Source organism: Centropristis striata, chromosome 1 (assembly GCF_030273125.1).
Source record: "Centropristis striata isolate RG_2023a ecotype Rhode Island chromosome 1, C.striata_1.0, whole genome shotgun sequence".
NCBI classification, from domain to species: Eukaryota; Metazoa; Chordata; class Actinopteri; order Perciformes; family Serranidae; genus Centropristis; species Centropristis striata.
The window spans coordinates 39,310,807-39,335,664 of NC_081517.1; the positions used below are offsets into that span (position 1 = coordinate 39,310,807).

The window sequence follows — 24,858 nt, forward strand, 5'->3', positions numbered from 1 at the left end:
TAGCGTGGAGCGAGGCAGTCATTTGCAACCCTCCCAGCTAGTTTAGAGTCAGCTCTGCAAGCCTCTATGTAGGCCAGACCCCAGAGCCAGATCCTAAGGCATAATTGACATAAGAGAGATACAGAGAGAGGGAGAGCAAGGGAGGAAGGGAGGGGCACATACAAAGGGCTGGCATAATACAGTATTCTCTGCAGCGCTCCTAATATTTTCAGCGAGGGAAAGAGTGCTTCTTTAGAAGTCATCCTGTGTGGAACAGCACTACCTGATTTATCAATAAGTGTGAAAATCTGAAGGCCTTAAGAAATTAGGCATAGTAGGTACAAGCCACTAACTACGTCTTTGACTGGCTAACTTTAAAATCGTGGCCTTGTCATTACGGCTAATGAGCTCCCTGGAGGACTACCACCCACAAGCTCAAGGCTAATCAAAGGAATCACTAAGTGAGAGAGAACGAGAGACACACACAGGGCAAACAGTGGGAAACACTCAGCCACACAGAGCACCACCATGTTCGGTTACCCCCACTTCCACAACCTTACCTTCAAATGCTACGATTTCAGCCACAGAGAAGACCGTAATTGAATAATCTACTGCAACAAAGTAAAGTCTATAAACCCTTTTCATCCCCTGCGAGCTTACATTCGTCTTATTACATTATGCAGAACTAAAGAGGAAAAAAAAAAATCCCGAAGGACTGCAACAATACAGATACTCCAGAAAAGAGGCAAAGTAGAAAGTTGTTGGAAGAGGACAATTGCTTCAGCGACTGAGATTCAATAACAGCTCTGTTGACTCATAAGTACAAATCCAATCCCATTAGGGAGCCTATGCAGGCAATAATGAAAGTTGGGACCTGCCACCTGATGCTAGACAACAGAATTGATCCCCTCTAAGGCTGGCTAAGGCAAGGAACTTTAATTGCCTCATCAGCATTGCTGTTCGCTCAAATGTGTCGAACCAAGATGGCAAACCATGAATAGGTAAAACAGCATAAATCTGAGAATGCAAACTTGATGAAAGGCCAAAGGGGATGTTGCACGTGAGGATTTGATTGTCATTTCATGCCTTGGGGTATGCTTTCCAGCCCTGATGTAATTTGTGTGAGCTGTGTGCCAAGTTTTTAAAACATACTGCCAATAAAACAGAGGGTGGGCATTAAAAATGCACAGTCCTGTAAAAAACACTGCCTTTGTGGAACTTATAATAGTTATCTTCTGTTGAATATGTAGGTGGCGATTGAACCCTAGGGTTATGTATGAATCTATAGTTTGTGGTGTCATTGGAGTGCATGCTATTTTAGAAAATAAACACAACAGCAAAAAATCCTCCCACCTGTCTAGGTCTTACCTAGGCGAGACTTAGCCTGGAGCTGACTCACAGCACACTTGAACTCATAAAAGGCCTCCTTCTTCACAAATCCTTTACTTTATTTTAAAGGAGCTCCCAGAAGAACTTGTTATTTACCGTTTGTTTGATGGTAGACCTATTTCATGTTGCAATCTGGAAAAAAATCTTTTAAGTTAGCTGCTATTTTATCAGACTATTTTCTAGCGTTTTCATATCAATTGTATGCTTTTGCCTTGTAGTATTAAATTATCTGTAAAGATCACAAAGAAAGTGGAAACTCCTTTGAAAATAAAAAGTGTCTGTTTGTACTTGGCGTTTACGTTTGCAGATTCTTAACAGTAACAACAAAGCACACATGATTGTTCATTGATATTCATAGTGTGAATGGGAGCCATTTGTCCAGCAACTATGTAAACTTTCAAGTCTGCATGCTATATATGAATATTTATGTGTTGACTACAGGCCTAAGAGACTCATTAAATTCCATACATGCAGTACAGAACAGTTAAAGTGAACTGGTTTTCTTGTTTTCCCCCCTGAAGAGAGTCTTCAGTATAGAGGTTTGTTGTTTGTGATTTTAAACATAATGATGCACAAGATCAATTTTACTGTGCAACAGTGTGACATCAAGATAAGTGAAACTTTCTTGCATGTTAGAAACCCCCTACATGTATGCAGACTTGCAGGATTTTAAAATTGTATTTCAGTTAAATGATCTCACATAGGAGCTACAAATACTGTAGATGAAATAGGCCTATTTGTGCAGACTGTGCAAAATTGAATTACACAGTCCCCATAAATTATTAATCAGGACTTATATATATTATATTAGATCCTTATAGTGACCAACACACTTACAGCCACCTGCCTGCTTGTCATCAACAATGCACTGCACATGGTGCACCTGAGTTTTGTGATATTTTTGTCACACACAAACTCTATTTATTCATGTTTTTCTGGCCTGCAGACACATTTAATTGCAACAGTCATATCCCAATTTCGGAAGTAATTCCAGGATCCAGAGTAAATTTTCATATTAGATTTTTCTCAGTATTTCTCAACCAGAACAGCCTGTTTGTATGTAAGTAATTTGCTCTTAACTGATTAACTCAGTATAAAGCAATCTGAAAGTGGCAGGTTTGCTTTTCCTCTGAAGTCCTTAATTTGTGTGACCCACTTTGTCAAACTTCAATTACATGTGACAGATCAGCACAGCTTACCAATCTATGCAGTGCAGTGCACAGTGGAGACACATGCAGTAAAGGTTGACCTGTGGCTGTGATGAACAGCATGATGTGCAAGTGTTGAGCAGAATCATGACTGGTCGTATAACTGTGCTGGTTAAATGGTATGACAAGAAAAGCGTGGAAGAAAAAAGCTTGAGACTTTGTTATAAAAAACTCCACTAGTACTGTATTTGTGGCTCACATAAAGTTTCATTACAGTCATTCCTGGTTTAAGGCCAATTGTAGTTCTCTTGAATGGCCACTTGAGGCGGGCTCCAATGGACTCAGATGTTAAAATGCTCAAATTTACTGCAGAAATAAATGTTTTACAGCCTGATAGAAAAAATGGTTTTGTGTCTACAGCTAATTTCCTCTTAGTGACAACCGTATGTGGGATGAATGTTTACATAATTTGCCAGTTTAAATTATATGAAGGCTTATTCATAATTAGGCCCATAGTGATTATATCCCCCTTTATAGAGAATTGGGAGTGGGGGGCAGTGAATGTTTAGGGGGAGATAACAGGTCAATAATAGATGGTGTAAAGCTGAGAACCTGTTTATTTCGAGAGGCAGATCAGCACTGTGCATCAAATCATAAATCTGTATAAAAAAGGATGTATTAATCAATTAATACAGAGATCATCACCTCCTGTGAGAGAATATTAGTTTCCTCTTAGGTGAAGCTCCTCCAGACCTCATCGCATGCTGACCGGACGTCATTGTGAGGAGAGCAATCCTTTTAGAAAGAATTGCTGCCGTACCCCTACTCACTCTGTTATAATGTATGATAATGGATTTTTTTTAATCCCACTTCATTTCCATGTGCACCCTGGGTGTGTCATGCGCCTCCAGCCATGAAAATACAGAAGGTGCGCTGCCACTCCCTCTGCACAAAATGCAAAGTGCACTTGACTGCGCTTCGAACCTACACTTTGACTTATGAAAATATCGCCCTTGGTCTTAAGAAATTAATTTATTTTTTACACAGAAAAACAGCTCTGGATCTCCAGGAAAAAGGACCCGATCATGAGTTCACACATTAGTAGTGCAACGCTCCATCAGGTAAACTTTAAGAGGACACTCCGGTCTACTAACAGATTACTAAAACCAGCAGTGTGTCCAGGATGAACTTCCTCCTTGGTTTTCCTAAATGATCAATGGGAATTTGTTATAACAGTAATGAGAGGGAGAAAACCGCTGGGCCCAGCGGCCTAATTAAGCCAGCATCTCCAGCGCATGGCTAATTAATAGTGGAGGGGAAATTAATGAAGAGCTTGTGGCCTGCTGCTGACAGCCAGCAGGAGTAAAATGCAGCTACGTCAGCAGAGCGCCCTGCAGCACTCCAGGTGACTGCCAAAGCCTCCTTCGTCATTTAGACAGCACGCTGTAATCACGGTTCTTACACCAGGACACCACCACACAGTAAAAATATAGTCTGCTATAGATACTTGCTGAAAGATCTGATCTAAAACCAGCTTCTTTTAACTGCCAAACTCCATCTGTTGTTGAATCATCCACTGGGCACTGATTTCACATCGGTTCTCAGAGTAACATCCAAAGCTTTCCTCAGTTCAGACACAAACTAGAAACCCTGATCTGAAACCAGATATGCCTCAAACATACTGCCAGCACCATCACCCACAGAACCTGGAGATGGCTAACTCCAGAGCAGGCAAAGAACTAACAAGCTGCTGTCCATCAGCATGGAGTCCCAGCCTCTGCCAATGTCCTGTCTCTGAAACACACACACACAGTAATCCTAGGAGGAAGTTATTTTGTTGGACAACATGCTGCTAGTCACATTAAATCTGAACATTGGCCCCCAGAGACTGTGAAATGTAGTTTCAACCACTATCTGTGTCCCAGAAATGTGTCATCCAGCAGTTCAGCTTGACCAGGGGGCCTGGCAAAATGACAGTGCTTCCTTCTGTTACAGTGGACAGAAATCAGAGACACATGTAGAGAGGAGCACTTCTGCATGGCTTCTGCACCAACTAAGTACGGGTGACCTCATAAATAGGAGCCTGTCTGACATTATACAAAAAAAGCGGCATATCTCTCACTTCCATACATGTGCAATAAAAACACAGACATCATCAGTGGAGGTTGTTAAAAATTTGGCAATGTTCAGATCCCATAAAACTTGTCTCCAAAAAGAGTGTGTTGCATCGTTATTCAGATTAGCTGAATAATTCAGAGGAGGCTGTTAATGAAAGATTAGACCACCTCAGCAAATCCACAGCTATGTCTATAGGGTTCAATTAAAAACGGATAAAAATCCAGTGACTTTTAAAACAGCCATTTAAGTGGGACTGCATGCATTAATGAAAGATAAATGCTCTTGCCCTGTGTGTACATGTGCAAGGTTTCTGGAGGAATACTAAGTGTAGTTATTGATTAAACTCTTTCCTGGCCCATCCTGAGAGACAAACTACATTGCATACTCTGGTCATTGCCAAGTTTGGCCATTGCAGGTTTTTAATGGATCTGGGAAGAACCCCCCTTCCTCTCTTCTAGTGTCCAGGGAACAAAGACGGATAGCTCTTTTATTGCCCTCCTGGTAACACCTCTTTCCATCTTCTCTTTGATGAATTAATATCACATTGAATAGCCAAGTCTCACATCTTGCCGATTGTTCCCTTTTTAATCAAATGTGATTACAAAAGGCTGGTTCTGAAAGGAGGGCACACATTGGTAGAAGTATAATAAGAGCCTGCATGTGCACGCACACATGTAGCTTTGCTCTGCTCCGATAGGCTGACTTGCAACGTGCAATTAAGTGACTCTCAACTTGACTTGCACACAAGTACAGCACTTCACTTTCACACAAAACTCAAAGAAATACTCATCAGGTGACCCCATGCTAAATATTTGGTCAGGCTTTTAGTGCATGCATAATAAAAGAAAATTAAAGCATGAAATAATGAATGTTTCTCATTTAAAGTAAACACACACCTCTATTACAATGGCCACTGCAAAATCACACAGAAAACTGAGTTTATTCCTATTTCTGACGATGACTGACAAATGACTGCATTCCAGGTCAAACATGGATAAGGCCCAGAGCAGGCCGTAGTCAGTTAGCCAGGCGGAAAATTGGAAAATTTAAGCTACAGTGAGTCATTAGCTAAGTCAAATATGAAACAAAAAGCTCTGTCTCCCCGGAGAATTCTTTCTGAAGTCTAATCTCTCGTTCAAAGAAAATGATTTCACTTCAGTGGATTCACGAAAATATGCTAACCTTATCATAGTTCATGCTAGCAGATAAAACTGACCATCTTCAGCAAATTCACTTGTGCACTTTAGCGTAAAGAAGTCCTTTCATTATTTTTTATTATCAGCACAGCACCCCCAACTATTTTCCCATCAACTTATCCATTTCATACCCACACCTCAGCCCTTCTCCCTCTTCCATTTCTTCCCCTCTTTCTTGAGCTGCAAACCCTGTAACTAATTGGATCTGGCACGGTCTGTAATGACTTTGCGCTCTATGGGGAGCTTTGGGAAAAATCACCCTTCATTTCTTCTGGCATCACTCAAGTGACCACATACTGAACTCCAGTGACATATACCTCCATCCTGCATCTAAAGGGCAGAGACAGCAAAATTTACAGGATACTGCTGATCTCAGGTTTGAGGAAGTCATACGGATATGTTCCCCCCAAGGTGCACTTTCAGTCATTGTATGTGCGTGTACATTTATCTTTGTATCTGTGTATGTATAACACAATCATAGTATCGTGGTCTCATTTTATCCAGTCAACCTTGAGTGTTTGTGGAGCCAGCGGTTTCAGTCAGTAAAAGAAACACACAAGACATATTTTCCCCATCAAGCAATCGAGCAGAGAGCTGGTACACAGCCACAGACTGAATGCAATCTAACATAAAACTCAATCCGAGAGACTCCTTGTGTGAGACCAAATCAGAAATATGTCTGGTTTGAGCAAAGCCAGTATATCACTCAGAGTTTATTCATATTGTTTCAGGTATAGGACTCACTTCTTGTGAAATATTTAGCAGGAATCATGATTGATTTTGACGCTGCTTATTGTAGACTCATCTGGCAGTCATTGATTATGGATTGCTAATCTCTCTGAATAGATATCCACATATGAGTGCAGAATCTGTAGGCAACAGAAAATTAATTTACTGTTGGAAGTGTTCTAGTTTAACCTGTCACATTTGAGCAGGCTTTGGTTGCATGCAGGTAAACAGTCCACGTGAAGAGGAAAAGAGAGAAATATGTTGGCTGAAATCCAATCTCGAAAACCATCAGCTATCGTCTAATGACTATGTCTAAAGACCCTGGGGTCTAAAGACTTAGCATTTTAAAAATTGTATCTGCATTATATGCAAATATCTGTTTATATGGATTAACTTTTTTGTCATCTGGACATGAAACACATAGAAATAGTATCAATGTTTGTGTATTGTGTGAAGAACCATTCGACTTGTGTGATCAAATGTTGGATATTGAAACTGCATTTGAAAAATTCACAGGAGTTGATCAAATATAACCACAGCAATTAAGAAGCCAAAAACAGAATTTGGTGGGCTGAATATCGTCTCTTAACACCATTCTCACATCTCAAGTTGCTAATTGGACTTCAAACGAATGACCAGCAAGTGGAGGAGAAAGTCTCCGGTTACAGCGGAACCCAAGAAATAATAGCTCAGAGGAATAAATCGTCTCCAGACCGATGGCCGATGGGTTCTGAGATTGATGGATTTCTGTTCAATTGCACTCTACACATCTTGTACTTTTTGTAGTAACAATATTAGCACCAGTCATTACCTCAGATGAGAAATTTCCTCATTCGTTAAATAAAAACTTGGTCCCATCATTTGGTTTTTAATTCAAGTGGTTTTTCAGAGCGAGCTCCAGCTGGCAGCTGGGAAGTTGTAGAAAAATGTGTGGCTCTTCAGTGACAAGTTAACATACAACTTCAGGATGGAGAAAAAAAATGCTTGCCAGGGAAAAGAACCAGCACAGAGGAACTTCTGACTCGACAAACCTTTACATCATCTCTGTTGCCTAAAGTCAAATTGAGCTGTCGGAGGCAGTTCCAGTCTAAATTCAGCATGGCTTGGCTGTAAGTAACTGTATGGGGCTTGGAAAATCAAGTCCATAGGCCAGCGACAAATTTGTCTGCCACTATCAATTATTCCCAAGTTAAATTCTTTTGTCAATAAAAGCCTGTTTGTACCACAGCATGTGTCCCGTATTAAATCACCCATGCCCCCTCTAAACACCATGGATGGTGTTCAGGTTTGCAATGTGTTTTCTTTTCTTTCCTACCTCTTTTTCTCTCCTTCATATCTGCTAAGGAGACGCTGCATGCCACCACATTTGAACCCTTGGAAATGGGCTGCAGGAGCACCAACAGTGACAATGTCATAGAACGCATCTGTAAAGAGAGAAAACAGAGTTGATGGGATTTAAAATACTGACATGTATAATACAGCACCTTTGAAACATTAGCACTGAAGGACCTTGAGTTTAGACAAATGAGATTCAAAAGGAATAAATTACCCCGTCAAAGTGTGCTTTCAATTTAACATTTTTCAACTTCATTTTGAGTCAGAATCTTGCAAAAATATCCTCTAAGCAATACCTCTAATAAGTGTTATATCAACGGTTAGTGATGCCAAATGAGGAGGTGTCAGTATTTATGAATATCTAGTACAGTGCCCGTTCAAAACGTGACTGCTTGGAACAATATTGTTTCTTGCAGCTTTCTCAAGAACTGCTCATGCAAACATCTTCACACTCGACACTGCACTTCCCTGAGCAACACACCTGCTATGACAATGTTGTGCCCCCAGCGATGCCAGAGCAATTCTGTTACATCGTTGATGCTTGAAATGTTGAGCTTGCTACAATGTAAACTCTCTGTTCTCTCTTTCTTCATGCATGTACTGTAGAGAGCGAGTGAGAGCGAGCTGTAGCCAGCACTAGGCCTGGGAATCACCAGGCGCCCCAAAATATGATATAATCATGATATTCAACTCACAATAAGATTTATAACATTTCAAGATGTGATGTCATAAATTGTGATTATCTTTTATCGACTGCATATTATGTCCCCAAAGTTCAACATCTATAATAAGTCAAGAATAAAATAAAGTTTTTTAGCCTGTTCATCTCACTTCGACCATTTGGAAAAAAGAAAAGAAAAGCACTATTTGCACTGTCCGTATGCACTGCCTGATAGCACTTACATCCTAATGGACTCCAACTTAACCCATGGCACTTACTCATGTGTTGTCTTTTGACTTCATCTTTGCTTGTGTTGCATTAACTCTCAAATGTACAGTGTTTTGGATAAAAGCATCTGCCAAATTACATTGTAGAACTGAAGAACCAACACTGTCATAGCAACCTGTTATAAGCATGCACCTGAAATGTTTGGAAACACGCGTGGACTACTGATCAGGTACTTTGAACTGAATCAAATACACTTATACATTACACAGTGTGTGTATATAACACTCTATGAACAAATTTGTCTGTAGATCTCAATAACTTAAACTCAACACTGCACTTGATCATCAGCTACCCACTCACCAAGTGTGAATTTGATTGGATTGAGCAGTTGTCAAGAAAATCAAAGGACAGACATACATACATTCATTTTAATTGTAGTTCCCATTAAAATGTCAACGTTAGATGTTGGAGTTCCTTTTCTAATACACACAATATTTTAAAACCTGCAGATACATCATATTTATGCACAAATAAAAGGCACAGCATTATTCTGCACTCTGCCACTATAGTTCCTTTTAGGTGTACATATTTTAAGTTGATTAATATTGTGTCTATATCACTCTATTACTAGCCATTTTTCCCTGGCCATCTTTTGGTCTTAATGTAGCGTTGGTCCCACGTTGAACCAGAAGGACGGCCAATGTCACAGCGCTTTATTCCAATTTGCACACCGCCGTCACAAGTAAATAAACACTTCACAGACGGCTAGGCGGGCACAGAGGTGCTTACAACAGGCCTTGTTTTGAATGAGTAATGGATGAGGCTGACAATTAAATCAGGGGAAAAAAGGGAGGAGGGAGAAGGGGTGGACTGGGGTTTAATGGGGTGAATATTCTGGTGTGGTTTTTTTGCCAGGTCAGTTAATGAACACCTCCGGAAAAGCAACAGTGCACAGCTCCGACCGTAGGATACCACTGCTTGAAAAATCACTGAAAGCAGAAATTAATGACACAGTGTTGCCACAGAGACGTGAATGACAGCGTGGCCAACAGCCTCCCGTGCCCTAACAACAGCACAATAAACCAATAGTGGTTTGATGTGGGGGGCTTCGCCACTACCCACTGCTTCTTCTGTTAATTATCCTGTGCCTGGCCATGAGACTCCCTGTACGCCACGTTTGGCCCCTGGAGTTTTTGGATGTCCAAGTTCCTTTAATTGGTTCCCCCATAGCAGAAGTACACTGAAATACAATGGCAGGATTCAGAACATCAAGCACAATGACCAATTTTTGCTTGATTTTCCTGGTCTTCCAGTCCCTACCATCCTTTTTCTCAATATACCAACAACAGAACAAGCTGTTTAAGGACTGAGAGGACAGTTGCTCTGTAAAGGAGGCAATTGATTGTGGCAGTAAGGATGAGTGGTTATAATTCATACTTAACCCATTCCACAATCCTGTTTAACAATGACAAAAGATCTTTTCTGACCCAAATGAGTGCTGAACAATGCTTTCAGTTCAGCTTTGCCAAGCTGAGCTTTTTGGCTGGAAAATTTTTTGCACTTGTCATTTTGAAGACAGAAGACAGCCGTTCTCAGCAAAACAAATGGAAACTGTTTTGAGCTCAAAGTGTTTTTTTCCCTGCGATTTCCTTTTCTTGCAAGATGATCAATAGACAAAATGAAAATGAATGGTTCAGTGTAGCTGAGTGGATTGCATAGCCAAACTCAAGGAAATGCATCACTTCAGAAAATCAAATGGAACAATAGAACAATTGACTACAGTTGGAAACTGAGACTCAGCTCCATTACGAAGCCGGTTGCATTATTCCCAGTGCCTGACTGATTGCAAGCATTTATTCCATGTCTTTTTCTTTTTCAAATCGAACAAAATTTGCAATTTAATAGCAATTCACTACCAAACAAGGTTTTTGCAGTAAATGAAAACAAGACGAAAGCCTGATATTCACACTGAATGGCAATTTTGTACTTCTTGTGAATGGTTAGTGGAGGCTTTAATTTCTGCCTCACATAAGACAACCACTGAAGTCAAGTTTAGTCCATTTGAATGCTGCATGTGCATTTTGTGGTGTCGTTAAAGATGCATTTTTTGTGTGCATTTTTTACCATTATTGCTTAAATGACAGGGAACATAGATGGAGAGAGACAAACAGGGTAAATGACGTGCAACAAAGATCAAATGGGGATGTTGCACTTTTGCAATGCGTCTTAACCGCGATGCCACCTGGACACCTCCATATTTTCTTCCTTTAACCCCTTATTATTATTAAGCCCATTTTCTTTAAAGAGGGTTGGGGTAGATCTCACATAAAACTGTTATGCATCATGTAAAGACTGCAAAATCTGATTACTTCATTTGAGATGCAGCTGTGTATCAAGTTGTTCTAGTCATTCAAAGCCTTCTCCTACTTTGCCCCATGTTGTTGGAATAATCTGCGGACTGTGTTTCATTTTACAAACCTATTATCCCTGCGAAAATTTAAAGCAATCTAAACGGTCCATGTAACTGAAAGTTGCACTTGTTTTCCCTGAGTTGGATTCACTACCTTCTTGTATGTATAATGTGTGTATTGCCAATTTTTCTTTTCTGCTGTTTTTCTTATATGTTGCCATGCATTGTCACTGTCATTTTAATCTGTAACTGGCAACCAATCTTGGCCAGGTCTCAGTTGAAAAAAGAGATTTCAATCTCAAGGGACTTCCTGGTAAAATGAAGGTAAAATAACTTTGAACATGATGGAGGTATGATGGCCATTCTCAAACAAGCTTATGTCTCATAAATCTCATAACCAATTTATGCAATTCCAAGACAAGAAATATTCAAATGGAGCATTTAAGAATAGGCGCAAATCATGCATTTCTACTGCATGAGAAAACCTGCATGGTTTAGGCCCAAAACTGCATGAAATAGACTAACTTTGGAGCGTTATTTAGCCCCTTCACAACAAGATGTTGTGTTGGCACCATGATACAAGTATTTTCATTGTAGCCCACTACAGCTTGGCAGGGCCTGCCAGTTGGCTGTCAGATTGTAAAGGGGTTAATATAACAACATTTTTTTTAGAAAGATGTCAGTTAAAAAAAACAGCTTTCTGCCACAGCACTGCCTTTCAATACCATTAACCATTTATTTAGATGTGTTTAAAAAGAAGAGACAGTGATAAAAGACAATAATACACTTGCAATCTAATTAGATTAACGCTATCCTATATTTATCAAAATTAAAATGTATTTAAAGTCTGTAATTGTGTTATCTAAAGTAAGATGCATCATAATTCCCTGCAGATAGTTGTGTTATTACATAATCTACATTACAAACAATACTACTTGCATGTTGATGTCATTCTGTTTCTGTTGCTATAAATATACTCAAACGTTATAAGTATGTCTATGGAAAACAGTCATCGTTCAAAAGAAAAATTATCCAGTATGAGAAATGACAGCCACACAGCATGCACGTCAAACTCACATTTGAATGATTTTCTGCACAATGCATGCCAAGTGATGTCTCTGTTCATGAATCCATAGACAGTTATTGTAACTGACTTTGATGTGAGATGATGTGCAGTATGTCTAAGGTGAGAATAAGGGCAGAGGAGACAGCTTAGGCATTAATGCCTATTCAATAAAACATTGCGTGGACGGAGTTTGATGTATTTTTAAAGGGATTTACTTGATTTGCTTGACGCATATCTTCTTTTTTTAATCAAGGTTTTTGCAGTCAGCTATTTTAAATCAATGCTTTAACCCAGATTTCTTAATTAACGACATGAAGCCGCTGGGAGCTGTGTTATCCTGCAGGTAGTCCAGGTCTTACTGTGGTGAGCAGAGTGGAGTTTACACACACACACGCACGCACATCAGCTAAAGCCCCACTGCCTGGAATCGAGTCAAGGTGTGAATTGGCCCCACTGAGGGTAATTATCAGAGTGTCTATCAATCAATTGACAAACTCCTCTAAGGCTCGTTTTATCTTGATTTCCCCCCTTTTCTGCCTCGACAGTACGAGACAGTTTTAGGGTTGTGTGATGATTTTTACTTATTTTATCTGTCATCCCTGATGTCTTCACTGAAAGAACCACAGTTTATGTCAAGGTTTTGTCTGTCTTCAACTTCCCATCAATCATCAAGTGTACAAGCTGAAATGGAGCCCACGCACAGGTAGAGAGGCAGCAGTTAGTCGCCCTAATATGCTGAGACAGTTCCAGGGCAATAACAGGCTCTGCCAGCCAGCGAGCAGCGGTGGAGGAGACAGGCCAGTCTTTTTTTTCAGGAACAACGCAAAGGGCTTAATTAGTGTTTTGTCTGTCTTTCTCGGGCCAAGTTAATTCTAACCTTTCAACCAGGGTGATGACCTAGAACCGCCCTGTCTGAGCCCTCTGAGTATCTCCGACAGATGGAGAAGTCAGGCATAGAAAAACCACAGTTGGTGACGAGCGCAGAACCTTATAATGACCCTGAATGAATCGATCTGAACCGCAACTGTCGAATCAACAGTGTCAGATAGTGTGGTTATGAGTCAAATGATCATTCTATTCAGGTTATATGGGGAGGCTTAATGTCCAGCCTGTCCTCCTGCCACCATCTTGCTGACGTAATAGTGATTGCCAGCCAAGCGTTTTAAAGTTTAAAAGGGCAGTTTTTACACTGTCCCGTGTGAAAGTTTTACGTTTTTTATGTAAATTGCGGCAGTCACGTGACCCTTGTATCTACTTCATTTCTGGCATTTACGTACATTTATTTACTGTTTAAACTGTCTTTTATAACGCCTTACCAGAAGTTTTTTGCCCTAAACCTAGATCAGTGGTTTTGGAGTGGGAGGATCACGTTATTCCCACCGGTTCCTCTCCCTCCCATCAGCCGCCCCGACCAACCAGAGGGAGGCACGATAGCAACCAGGATCATTGTTTTTCATCATGTTTTTGTGGGAGGCCTGTAAGGAGAACCTCGGGGGACAAGGGAGAACATGCAAACTCCACACAGAAGCCTTGCGGGCGCTGGAGACATGGAGGTGGGGACACGCCTCCAACGCCCACTGCGTCCTGGCGGGAATCGAACCCATGACCCTCTAGCTGTGAGGCGAGGGCGCTACCTGCGCCACCGTGCCCCTCGATAATTTGTGGTATTGACGCACATCCTCCTCTGTCGTTTACGTTGGAGAACTTGTTGAAATATCAGATTTTTCAAAGAAGTGCTTGGTTGTTCACAATAAATCATGCTATATAGTCTATTTTGGCTTCTATTATATAATCTATTTATAATACTATTAATACAAATGTAAAAAAAATAATCCATATGCTTTCACTCGATCTCCTTAGTGTGACTGAATAAAACATCATAGCAGACTGTGAATCTACGGCCTCTGAAAGGCTAAATAACAACAGCATAAGGCTACTGTTTCAAAATCAAAGAATACCTTTGTTTAAATCAGAGCACTCGCATTAGAACATAGCAAGCATATCAAAGCATTTAATACTTTTTGAATTTATGAAAAATTCTCTGTTAAAATCATCAGTGGGAGGCACATACAAACAGCTGGCTCAGACGGTGTCTCTCTTTCTTTTTCTCCCTTTAGTCTCTGGATTGCTACAGTTTAGGGAATGAAATTGGGTCCAAAAGTTATTTTTACAACCACAGAAAGCACTAAACTAAGGGACGTGTTCTCTCTATTGATCTCCTCTGCTCCAGTAGAATACTATGGACAGCAGTGCACCTACACAAACACCCACATACACACAACAAATAGTGCTGTTTATTCTGAACCAACAGCTAATGATAGCCACATGCACCTCAGCCAATCATTTTGTTCTATTTCACATTTTTCTATATATACACATCAACATAAATAATGTGAAAGGCACTTGTATTCGATGAACCTTCAGAGAATTATCACATGAATCTGCAGCTCCATTCAGAGTTTTATAACCAGCTCTTTGTTTAACTATTTGGCCAGATATTTTACTGTTATGGTTCACTCTGAAGCTGTTTAAGTTGGCAGCTGTTGGTAAATAATCTCCAAAAAGCCATTGAACACTACCTGCTCAGCACCAAACAGCAGACAGTAAGTGAACTTAACTAAGGCTACGTTTACACGAGGACAGTCTGAACAGAAGACGCAAAAGTGGCGTTGCGTCTTCACTTTTTATTCCGCATTTAGACGAGCATTTTCAGGAGGAAATCTGCGTGCATACGGTGACGCAAAAGTGTGTGAAATTTGATTGTATGCAGCCAGGCGGCATCACTTAAAGCGATAAGAGCATCTTTGGGCTTGCAGAAGTTTTCACGCCACGTATTTTCATCAGCTACTCCTTCCACAAAATAATCCACCATCACTAGATCTCCCAGGTCTCGTTCACAGCCGTCTGGCTCGCCTCCGACGAATTGCTGCATCCAAAATGTGATAGAGGTAATTACAGATCCTTCTCTGTTCACTAATACTATCTGTACATATCCTGTACATTTGGTGGAAAGACTCCTGTAAGTTTATTAGAGCTGCCAGAGCAGCTTGAAGGTCCGACGCATGGAAATAATCCCACGTTTGTTTATTTTCCTGTACTGGAGCATGTATGTGTTGTAAACACATACGTGACGTGAGCAGATCTGAGCAGAGTTTTGCGTCTTGGCAGTGTAGACGGACACGCTACGGCGGAGCGGATTTAACTTTTCCACTTGGAAGGTGGTTTCAGATTTTTGCGTTTTTAAGCCCCCAAAACGCCGTCACCGTCTAAACGAAAGGCACTTCTGCTAAAGTATTTTGTCGTTTTTACCCGCAAGCGTCCTCGTGTAAACGGGGCCTAAGAGCCAGATATTTCCATGAGAAGTTGGTAGGCACCAAAAACAGAGCTAACAGAGAGTGAACATTAGACACACCTCCACCAGGTGTAAGTGTAAGGTGTATAATAATAGGTCTAACAGAAGTCTATATCAGTAGAGTCGTACCTGTTTTTCTGGGGCATGTCACCCTCATCCTCTGGGTGTGCAAGTTTATCGGGATGAACTCCAGAGACTTCTGGGCTTTGCAGCAGCTTGGCTTGAATGAACGACCTAAAAAAAACAAAAAAACAGAGACACGAGCTTATGTCACATTGTTATGAAATATAACTGAGTTGATGGATGTTTCAAAGATAAAAAAACCCATCCCTATGAAAGCTCCTTGTGTTATAAAAAGCCCATAACGCCTGCTACAGCTGTACTACGATCTGTCCAACATGACAGCACCGTCAGAAATAATGTGCTAAATTTGTACCTCAAGGGGTAAAACAGCTTGTCTTGGGGCAGGTGCAGCTGTTGTACCCTTGACAAGGCTTGGGAACAAACTGTACGTACCTTTTTGGCCCTTGAAAAAGTACACATAGTTAGAAGAGGTTTAATAATTACTCCTTGGGGGTACATTAAAGTTAATTATACCTTGGATGACAGAAATTAAATCATACTGTACCCCTAATTCTAATAGGGACAACTATTGGACCACAAGGTAGCTTTTTGAGGGCCAAAAAGCCACACTCAAAAAAAGCAAACTGGGTGTCTGTTACCTTATCCTTAGTCTAACATGTAGCTTCTACTATATACAATTATGTTTTGTGGTTGAACAATTTTAAAACATGTAGTTTAAGCATAAAATGCAACAATTTTAAATTTACTAGAATAATTTATGTTAAAACAACCCAATTTGATTTGTGTTTTTCTTTTCTAAACTTGACACCAGCTGGGGTTATATAGGGTGAATAAATGAATAATTACTATTATGTTCATTTTCATATGATAAAGGTAATCTTTTAGGCTAAACCACTTCAACCTAGCTTTGTTTTGTTGGCTCATCACAATTAATTAATGTACTGGACCAATTTAAAAAGTAGTTGTAACTACCCCATTCAATTAAATATCTCTTAATGATATCATACAAGTTTAAATGGCCCGATAAAATTACGTTAGTATGTTACAATTACCCTTACAAATCTAGTTGGACTGACCCCTGGTAATAAGTAACAGTAACGCAAATGCATCATGTTGACCCAACATATTTACATTTTGTTCACTCAACAAAATTGTTTCTCGTGAAATTTAAGCATTTTATTTAGGTGGAAATTATTTCCATAATTTTATTACGTTCTGGGAACAAGTTTTTTTTTTAGTGCAATGTCAATGGTACAAAAGCTACCTTAGAGGGTATGGCCCCAGTGACACGTCTCAGTACCCTTAAAGGTACAAATTCAGCACATTATTTCAGCCAGTGTGCTTCAGATGGCTTTTCTTTTTATTACCTTGTTTATGTGCTTACAAAGTGAGGCACACAGACACAGAAACAGATGAGCAAACGTTAGATAATAAATTGGACTGATGTTCAAATGTTGTTTGATTTTCCAATGAAAAGAAAACATTTATGTAATTGAATAACTTAAGATCTATTCAATGAACAAATGAGGAACAAAAGGGACTACATAGCACCAATTTAAAATCCATTTAAATTAGAGCTTGTAGAAGTAGCCGCAGTGCAGATTCAATTTAACATTGTGAGAGTGTGGAGATTTTTTACAACCCATGGTCACAATATTCAAAGTAAAATGCATGAAATCTCATGACTATTTTTATTTGTCCTCAGTGAATGGCGTTTAATAGGCATGTTTTTTTCAGAATAGCCAAAAACAAAGAACAGCACAAACAAAGTTTCAAATTAGTATAGCCTAATTTACCGAACCATTTTCCCCAAAGAAGGCATAATTGAATCACAGATTACACACTATTACAACTATTACAACACTATTTAAACAGTCAACAACAAATTATTCTTTGTTTATCATGGCGTCACAATTAAATTATGTTAACCCTCCATCCAAACCATTCCACTTTTAAATGCCAATGCAAGAACAAATGTCTATGTATAATAGATAGAGAATGTATCAATTAGAGATCAACAAGCATCTTAAAAGTAACTCATTCTCAATCAACTGCTTATAATATCCTCTAATGAGCAGTGTAATCCTTTAAGCACAGGATTTCAAGCCCCTTGCCGCCACCACTTCGCTGAAAATTCCAATAAAATTTTTTTGACTAACGATACTCTTTGTTCGTGGCTTATACTTAAGCTCAAAAACACAATCTGACACTCCATGTTGGCTGCTCATATCTCAAATATGTAAATAGGGTTGATGAGCCTCTTTGAGATGAAGGCAAGACTTTCAAGAACAATCCAGGAACAGAGGCAATTAAGAAATGTTGTGATGTTTACCAGCAGAGGTAAGTCAAAGTGAAGGTGTTCCAAACAGGTGCAGAACACCAAAAAGGGGAACAGAGAATACTCATATCAGCAAAGCTTCTTAATCTAGTTTGGCTTCGAAACCTTTAATTAAATCCTCTTTAAAGACAATTTACTTTGAAATTCCGATTCAAAGAATTAAGCTTAAATTCCAAAACCAGTAAAAAAAATGCTGTTGTGCAAGTTACGTGTTTTCCAGCTATTATTAGGTCACTGAAGACACTGATGGTGCCTCAATATCAGTGATTAATCTGAATTATAACACAACAAATACTGTAAATTAGTGTCATGGCAGTGAGTAAATATGCAAAGACATGTGCTTAAGGAGTTCCATCTGTTCATTTTCATTATAAGTGAACTGCTTAAGGCCTATCGGACATGTTTGACTAGCTACAGTATAACATACTGCACACAACTTTGCACTCTCTGCTGCTCATATAGTTTTATAACACCACAGTGGCAATCTTCACTGTTTTCTTTACTTTATTTTACGATATATATAATTAGCTGTCACATAGATAACTCGTGTTTCCACTGGGGTGACATATTTTCCTTGAATTGTCTGATTTTCTGACATAGACTTTGGCTTATCATGACATCCACAGTTTTTCTTGTTTTATTTTCTCTCCTTGATTAAAACAGCAAATGTGTTAATCACAGCAGAATGTGTCACCTTAATATATCTGGCCGTTACTATTGCAGGCTGTACATCTGGAGCTTATGTTTTGGTCTTTTCTATATTTACTCAACAGATTGTACATTTAGTGGTTAGAAATGCCATCTGTTTACATTTGCACTTTGATAAGTAGCAGCAAATCTGTGATCACCTTAGGAAGAAGATATGATTGATTTTTCGGTGCTTGAAAATAATAAGTTGTATCGCTGTCGGCTCCAGCTGAGTCATAAGTGTTATCCATTTCTGAGGTAACACATTTCAGCTTGAGTGGGTCAGCAGTTCAGTATTATATAAAGTAATGGAATTGCACTGGATTTGTTTTCATGTTGCGCCAACCTGTCAAATGATGGTAAAAATCTGTGGCAGGTAACACATTTTCTGATCTAGATTCTGTGTAAACATATTAAAGTGCCTGTATCACTGAAGCCTTGATTGCAGAGTGGTCTGTTGCCCCAAGAGTAATTAATGAACAGGAAAGAAAAAAGTGAGAACAAAGAAGATTGAGGGCAGATGTCAGATAGAAGAGCTGGATAGTGTGGATATTTAGTCTTTGGTATTTTAGCAGAGGACAACACTCTGCTTCACCTTAATACTTGAAACAGTAGCAGAATTTTTAGTCCTTCACTCAAGCCTGTTTAGTGTTGCTACAGATCTCATGGTGGTGATAGGAGTAAAAGTCAATAGGGTTCATCCTCTGGGGACCATGAATGTCTGTAAATAATGATAAATCCCATCCAATATTTCAGTTCACAGACCAATATTGCCATCTAAAACCACGAGCGTGGCTAATAAAAAATCTTGACCTATACACAGTGGCGGTTCTAGACCAGTTTTACTGTGGGGGCCAAGCAGGGGCCAGTGTTTAATCAGAGGGGCACATTTAAAAATGGCAAAGATTATATTTAAGCATTCAAACCCTTTATTTTAGCTTATTTAAAAATCTAATTTAAGTATATTTGGAAGATCCAAATACACTGATTGAAACAATGAGACTTAGCAACAATAATAACTATTTTTGTACGACAATGACATTTCTAATTTTTGTGCACATTTACTTTCTTTTATTTTGAAAGCTTTTATTGCACAATTAAACTATTATACAATAGACACAGTCTGGGTTCATTTAGTGTACAATGAGATATTGTTTGAACAGAAAATAGGTAAGAATTGTTCTGTTGTTCATCGTTATAAATAGATCATTTTAATTTTTAATTTGACACAGGGGTCACAGCAGGGGCCAAGGGCTTCTTCACAGGGGCAGTGGCCCCTGTAGGCCCCTGTGTAGAACCACCACTGCCTATACACTGTTTGTGCAAGCGTCTTCACCCAAAAATAATACCTCTGGTCTCCTCCGCGTACTTCAACACATTTCTGTGAGCTGTTTCCAAAGACTAGCATTCAAGTCAATGGCTGAGCCACCATCCCTGCTCAGTGGGCTCTCACTGTCTGCCGTAGAGCTCTGGGGACCAAGCTAATCGAGCTAGTGACCGTTGTAGGTTAGATGAATTAGCAATATCAGATTCCCATCTGTTTGCCCAGGTGGGCTGGCTATGTGACAGACAGGCTGTATGCCAGCAATGCTGACCAACATCTGGCCTCTATCTCTTCTTTTAATCTTTTCTGTCGTTTCTTTGCTCCTTTACTTCCCTGTAATCATTTGAATCCTTCAGAAGATGAGTCCACTTATATCCTATGCTTTTACTATCTGCCTGGATGCCTGAGGACACGCTGGGAAGAAGAAAAACAAAATCACAGACTACAGCGACAGAGCTTGTAAGTGAGGTCTGTCAGATCAGTGTAGGTCTGGAGCATGTTAAGGGTTTCATCTTCATAGTGCTGTGGCGCTGAGAACACAGCAGGCTTTTTTAATCAATCCACAGTTAGATATGTTGTAGACATAGAGCAGGATTAGACACACGCTGGGTGTTATGAACTATGTTCCACTCAGCTCAACACTCCCAAGAAACTCCAGGACACAGCTTTGTTATCTCCGTGAAGTTTACTTGAGACATTTGTGAAACAATACAGTAAAATGCTTGTATTATTAAACAAACCTCATAAACAATATCAGTGTAGAAAGCACACTTGGCTAATATAACAGCATAGCATATGATATACACCATAGAACTAACAAAGCTAACTGGGCCTCGCACAAGCTAATCAACATCTTAGCTGTCTCAATCAACAACAAAATTCAAAATGAGTAACGACTCAATGTTACACGCTGAAGAAAACCTACAAACGTTGCTTTAGCAAAGAAAGGAAAGAAAGAAAGGCGAAGAAGGCGAAGCTGACAACTGAGAGGTCACACGTCTGTAGCTGATCACTGCATATGGCAGCCACTACCTCCTGATTCCCAGAATGCACTAGCTCTAGGTTGCTATGGTGACAGAGATAAACAAATAAAGCTCAACAGTCAAAAACAAACTAACATTTTAAATATAATATCAAACTATATTTTCAAGTGGCATGACACTGGGTGAGCAGTGGCATTTGCCTGAGAGAAATGTGAATTGGACAAGTGAGTCATGATGGACGATTTTTTTGTCTTTTAACATTTTAATCATTATTCTAAGTTTTTTTTTTTATCATCACTATTTTTTCATGTTGTCTTTAGTAGAAAATTTCTGTGCACTCCACAGCTGAACATCTTTACCTTGAGGCAACAGACTGCAGAGACTACTGTTCTAATACAGATATTAAAGAGAGAAAGTAAGGTATGAGCCTTAATCTACAATACGTAGCTCTGCACCTTAAGCTGAAGTTATCCCATAAGTGGCGTCTAAGAGTGACTGACAGTTTTGTGCGGAGGAGTGAAGGGAATATTGGAGGTCCAACAAACACCAAGTTAACAGGATTATGTCTTCGCCTTTAATTCGCCAACTGGTAAACAATGAAAGTAGGGATGATTCATTTATGAATGGAATACAGTTATTAGAGTATCTAAAGTGTATGCTGCGGTCAGCTCGTCATTAAAAAATGATCAAATTGAACCTGAACATGGGAACTCTACCTCAACCTCCCAGTGAACTGTTTTCTCTTCATCCTCTACCAGCAGTTTCTCCACCTTTGTTTTTACTTTTTTGTTCTTTTTTTTTTTTTTTTTTAAAGGGTTAGAAATAGCAGAAAAATAAGAAAAACCTACATTTGACTCACAAATTGTCCACAGACCACTGAGGGGGCATTCTGTCTTTTGATGTCTCCCTATAATTTGTGATTGTTATTCAAAGGCCGAGGCATTTCCATGAAATATGACAGAAATTTGTGGCTTTAAGCTTGAAAAATTTGCAGACTTCAGTTCACTCTTTTATGGTGGACATTTTTAAATAACCATCATATACTTTTATGGTATGTATCATATTGTTACATCGCTTAAAAGTGTTGATGTGTGTAAATACATACAGGGGTTGAATTGGGATTTGTGGGGGGTTCCTGTGGTTTCCACATTGCCGCTGGGCCATGTGTCTACACATAGACTACAAAATTTGATTGATAGTTTCTGACCTAGTTTTCGAACCTACCTTGCCATGCACCTTTCACTCTCTGCTGTCAGTGCTGTCTGACTGACTGACTGACTGACAAGAGCACCAAGGTTGCTTCTTCTTCTTCTTTTTTTCTGCTTTATGGTGGGTGGTCATTTTGGCAAAAATATTTTTCAAGGTAATGCACCAAAGTTAGAAATTCCAGTATTGTTACAAAGGCTAGCTGGTGGCATCAGGTATAATGGTGGATTACATTTAAATTTTTTACATTTAGTCATTTAGCAGACGCTTTTATCCAAAGCGACTTACAGGAAGAATAAAAACAAACAATCAAGGTATAGTGCAATAAGAGCTATTAGTGAGTGATGTGTTTTGTTTTTGTTTTGTTTTGTGTCATTAGTTTATTTCTTTTCTTAGAGATCCTCATTTGGGGAATACCAGTTTGCCTTGTATATATGTTTGTCTGTTTACCCTATGTTTTTGTTATTTACTTTGTGAATATATACCTTGAAAAAAAGGTGGGAAAAAAATGCAAGGTACAATATTGTAAAGACAACGAAATGACTCATTTTGTTTGTGAAAGTAAGAAGCCTTGCAATAAAGTATTAAAAAAAAAAAAAGAGCTATTAGTGCATCAATAAGTGCTGGTGACAATTCTTTAAGAAGTAGAATTATTGTGTGGTGCTAGGAGGGAAGATGCTCTCTGAAGAGCTGAAGGTCTTCAGGAGTTATTTAAAGGTAGAGAGGGACGCCCCTGCTCTGGTTGGAACTGGTAGTGTGTTCCACCAGCGGGGAACAAGAAATGCAAAGAGTCTGGATTGTCTTGGACCAACGGGGGGCAGAGCCAGGCGCCGTTCATTGGAAGAGCGCAACGGTCGTGAGGTAGCATATGTCTGAATCAGGGCATTCAGGTAGGTAGGAGCAGTACCGGAGACAACTTTGTAGGCCAGCATTAGAGATTTTAACCCATTGACGCCTAAAACGCCAGTAAAACCTCTGGGCGATTTTAAAATAAGCCCCTAAAACCTGAAGTTTCTCTGGAAATTCAACAGAAGTGTCAACCCTTCTACTAAATAATAGATTTTTCAGCCTCTGTAGCAGATAGAAATGAAATTCAAAAAGTATTTGAGAGCTTATACAAATACTACAAAACGACGTATCCGCTTTCCAGGCTTCAATGGGTTAATTTGATGCGGGCTGCAACAGGTAGCCAGTGGAGCTCAATGAGCAGCGGTGTGACATGTGACCTTTTTGGCTGGTTGTAGACCAGGCGCGCCACATTAATGTCATGTAGACTTAGACTGTCGCTGATCTGCCCGGTAGCTTTAAACTGATCGCCAAAAACAGTAAACCTGCGCTGTGAGTCTGTGCCAGTCTGGAGGAGTTGGGCACCTGTGCAAGCCTGAGCCATTATTGGCGAAAGTATTGAAAACATGAAGATTTAGGTAATAAAAAATGCATGTGTTTGTGTTATACTGCACAAGTTGTGTGATAATTTGAAATGGATGTTTTAATATAGTTTTCTGCTGTTAAACCTGTTGTAAAGCCTCCATTTGCTTTGTTTTTGTCTATTCACTGTGCAGGCATGAAAAAACAACAAGTTGTCTACAAGAATTAATGGTAACACATGGTGAGTTACTGATATACAAATGGTCATTTTAACAGTGAAGTATTCCTTTAAGACCAAGAGAAGTGTAAACATATATACAATGTTGAAAATGTTTAGAAGTTAAGTGTCCCCTGATGACAACGTGATGCTTGTTGACACTTTACATCTACATCTTTTGTGACGAACGGCACTCAATGCTTTTATTTAGCACCAAAATGTCATTCCTCATCTCCCTTTTCTTTGCTCACCCACTGGTCGTCTCAAAACCACCTCCGCATTCTGTCTCTTTGTGTCTCTACTCTTTGCCTTTTTTAATGATATATATATATGTTTTTATCAATAATTAATCTGAAGCAGCTTGCCCACACAACCTGTTCAGCAACGTCTGTTAAGTTTTCGCAGGGCTGGTTCAGAGTGGTGAGTTGGGCAGCGTTTCCTTTGTGTATTGCTGCTTCTACGCCACACAAGAGACTTGTCAGGATCTATAATGACCAATGCCACATTATCCGTTCCCCTCGCCCTCAACTCCCTCCTCAGAGCTCAGGCAGGCGGTGCAGAGGCTTAGCCACTATTATCTCTTATCAGCTGGGCAAAGCAAGAGCAGCACAGACAAATATCTCATTATGGGGATGAGAATAAAAATAATCAGTAGCCATAATGTTCCTATGCCCATAGCACACTAAAATATGCATACGAAGAGATTATGGAGAGGGGAATGAAACAAATCCAGAGTGATTGATCAGCCTATGAGCATTTTAATGTCCATTTTGTTATTACTGTTAAGATTTCCATTCATAATAATTTAATGAGTTTAGTTAAGGATAATGCACGAACATCTGTCGTTTTGTACAATAAAATTTATCAGAGTGCTTCTGTATGTTATTTTATATGCAGTGTGTATTTTTATTTGTTGTTAGAGTTATTTAACAAAACGCAGCAAATAAAACTCCTTAATTTTGGTAAATACATTGACACCACACTGGTATTCTGTGGCATAACAACATGTCCAATGTTTCCTTGTTCAGTGTCAGAGGCAA

General features: G+C 39.5%; 1 protein-coding gene across 3 annotated transcripts in view; it reads right to left on the reverse strand.

Moving 5' to 3' along the window:
* inpp4b (inositol polyphosphate-4-phosphatase type II B) overlaps positions 1 to 24,858 on the reverse strand; it is a 180,557-nt gene that overhangs the window by 39,450 nt on the left and 116,249 nt on the right. For all 3 annotated transcript variants that reach the window (XM_059342057.1, XM_059342047.1, XM_059342066.1), the window contains 2 exons: positions 15,741 to 15,845; positions 7,875 to 7,983 (listed from right to left, as the gene is read on the reverse strand). In XM_059342057.1, coding sequence (XP_059198040.1) covers positions 7,875 to 7,983; positions 15,741 to 15,845 — 214 coding nt within the window. The remainder of the gene's footprint in view (positions 1 to 7,874; positions 7,984 to 15,740; positions 15,846 to 24,858) is intronic.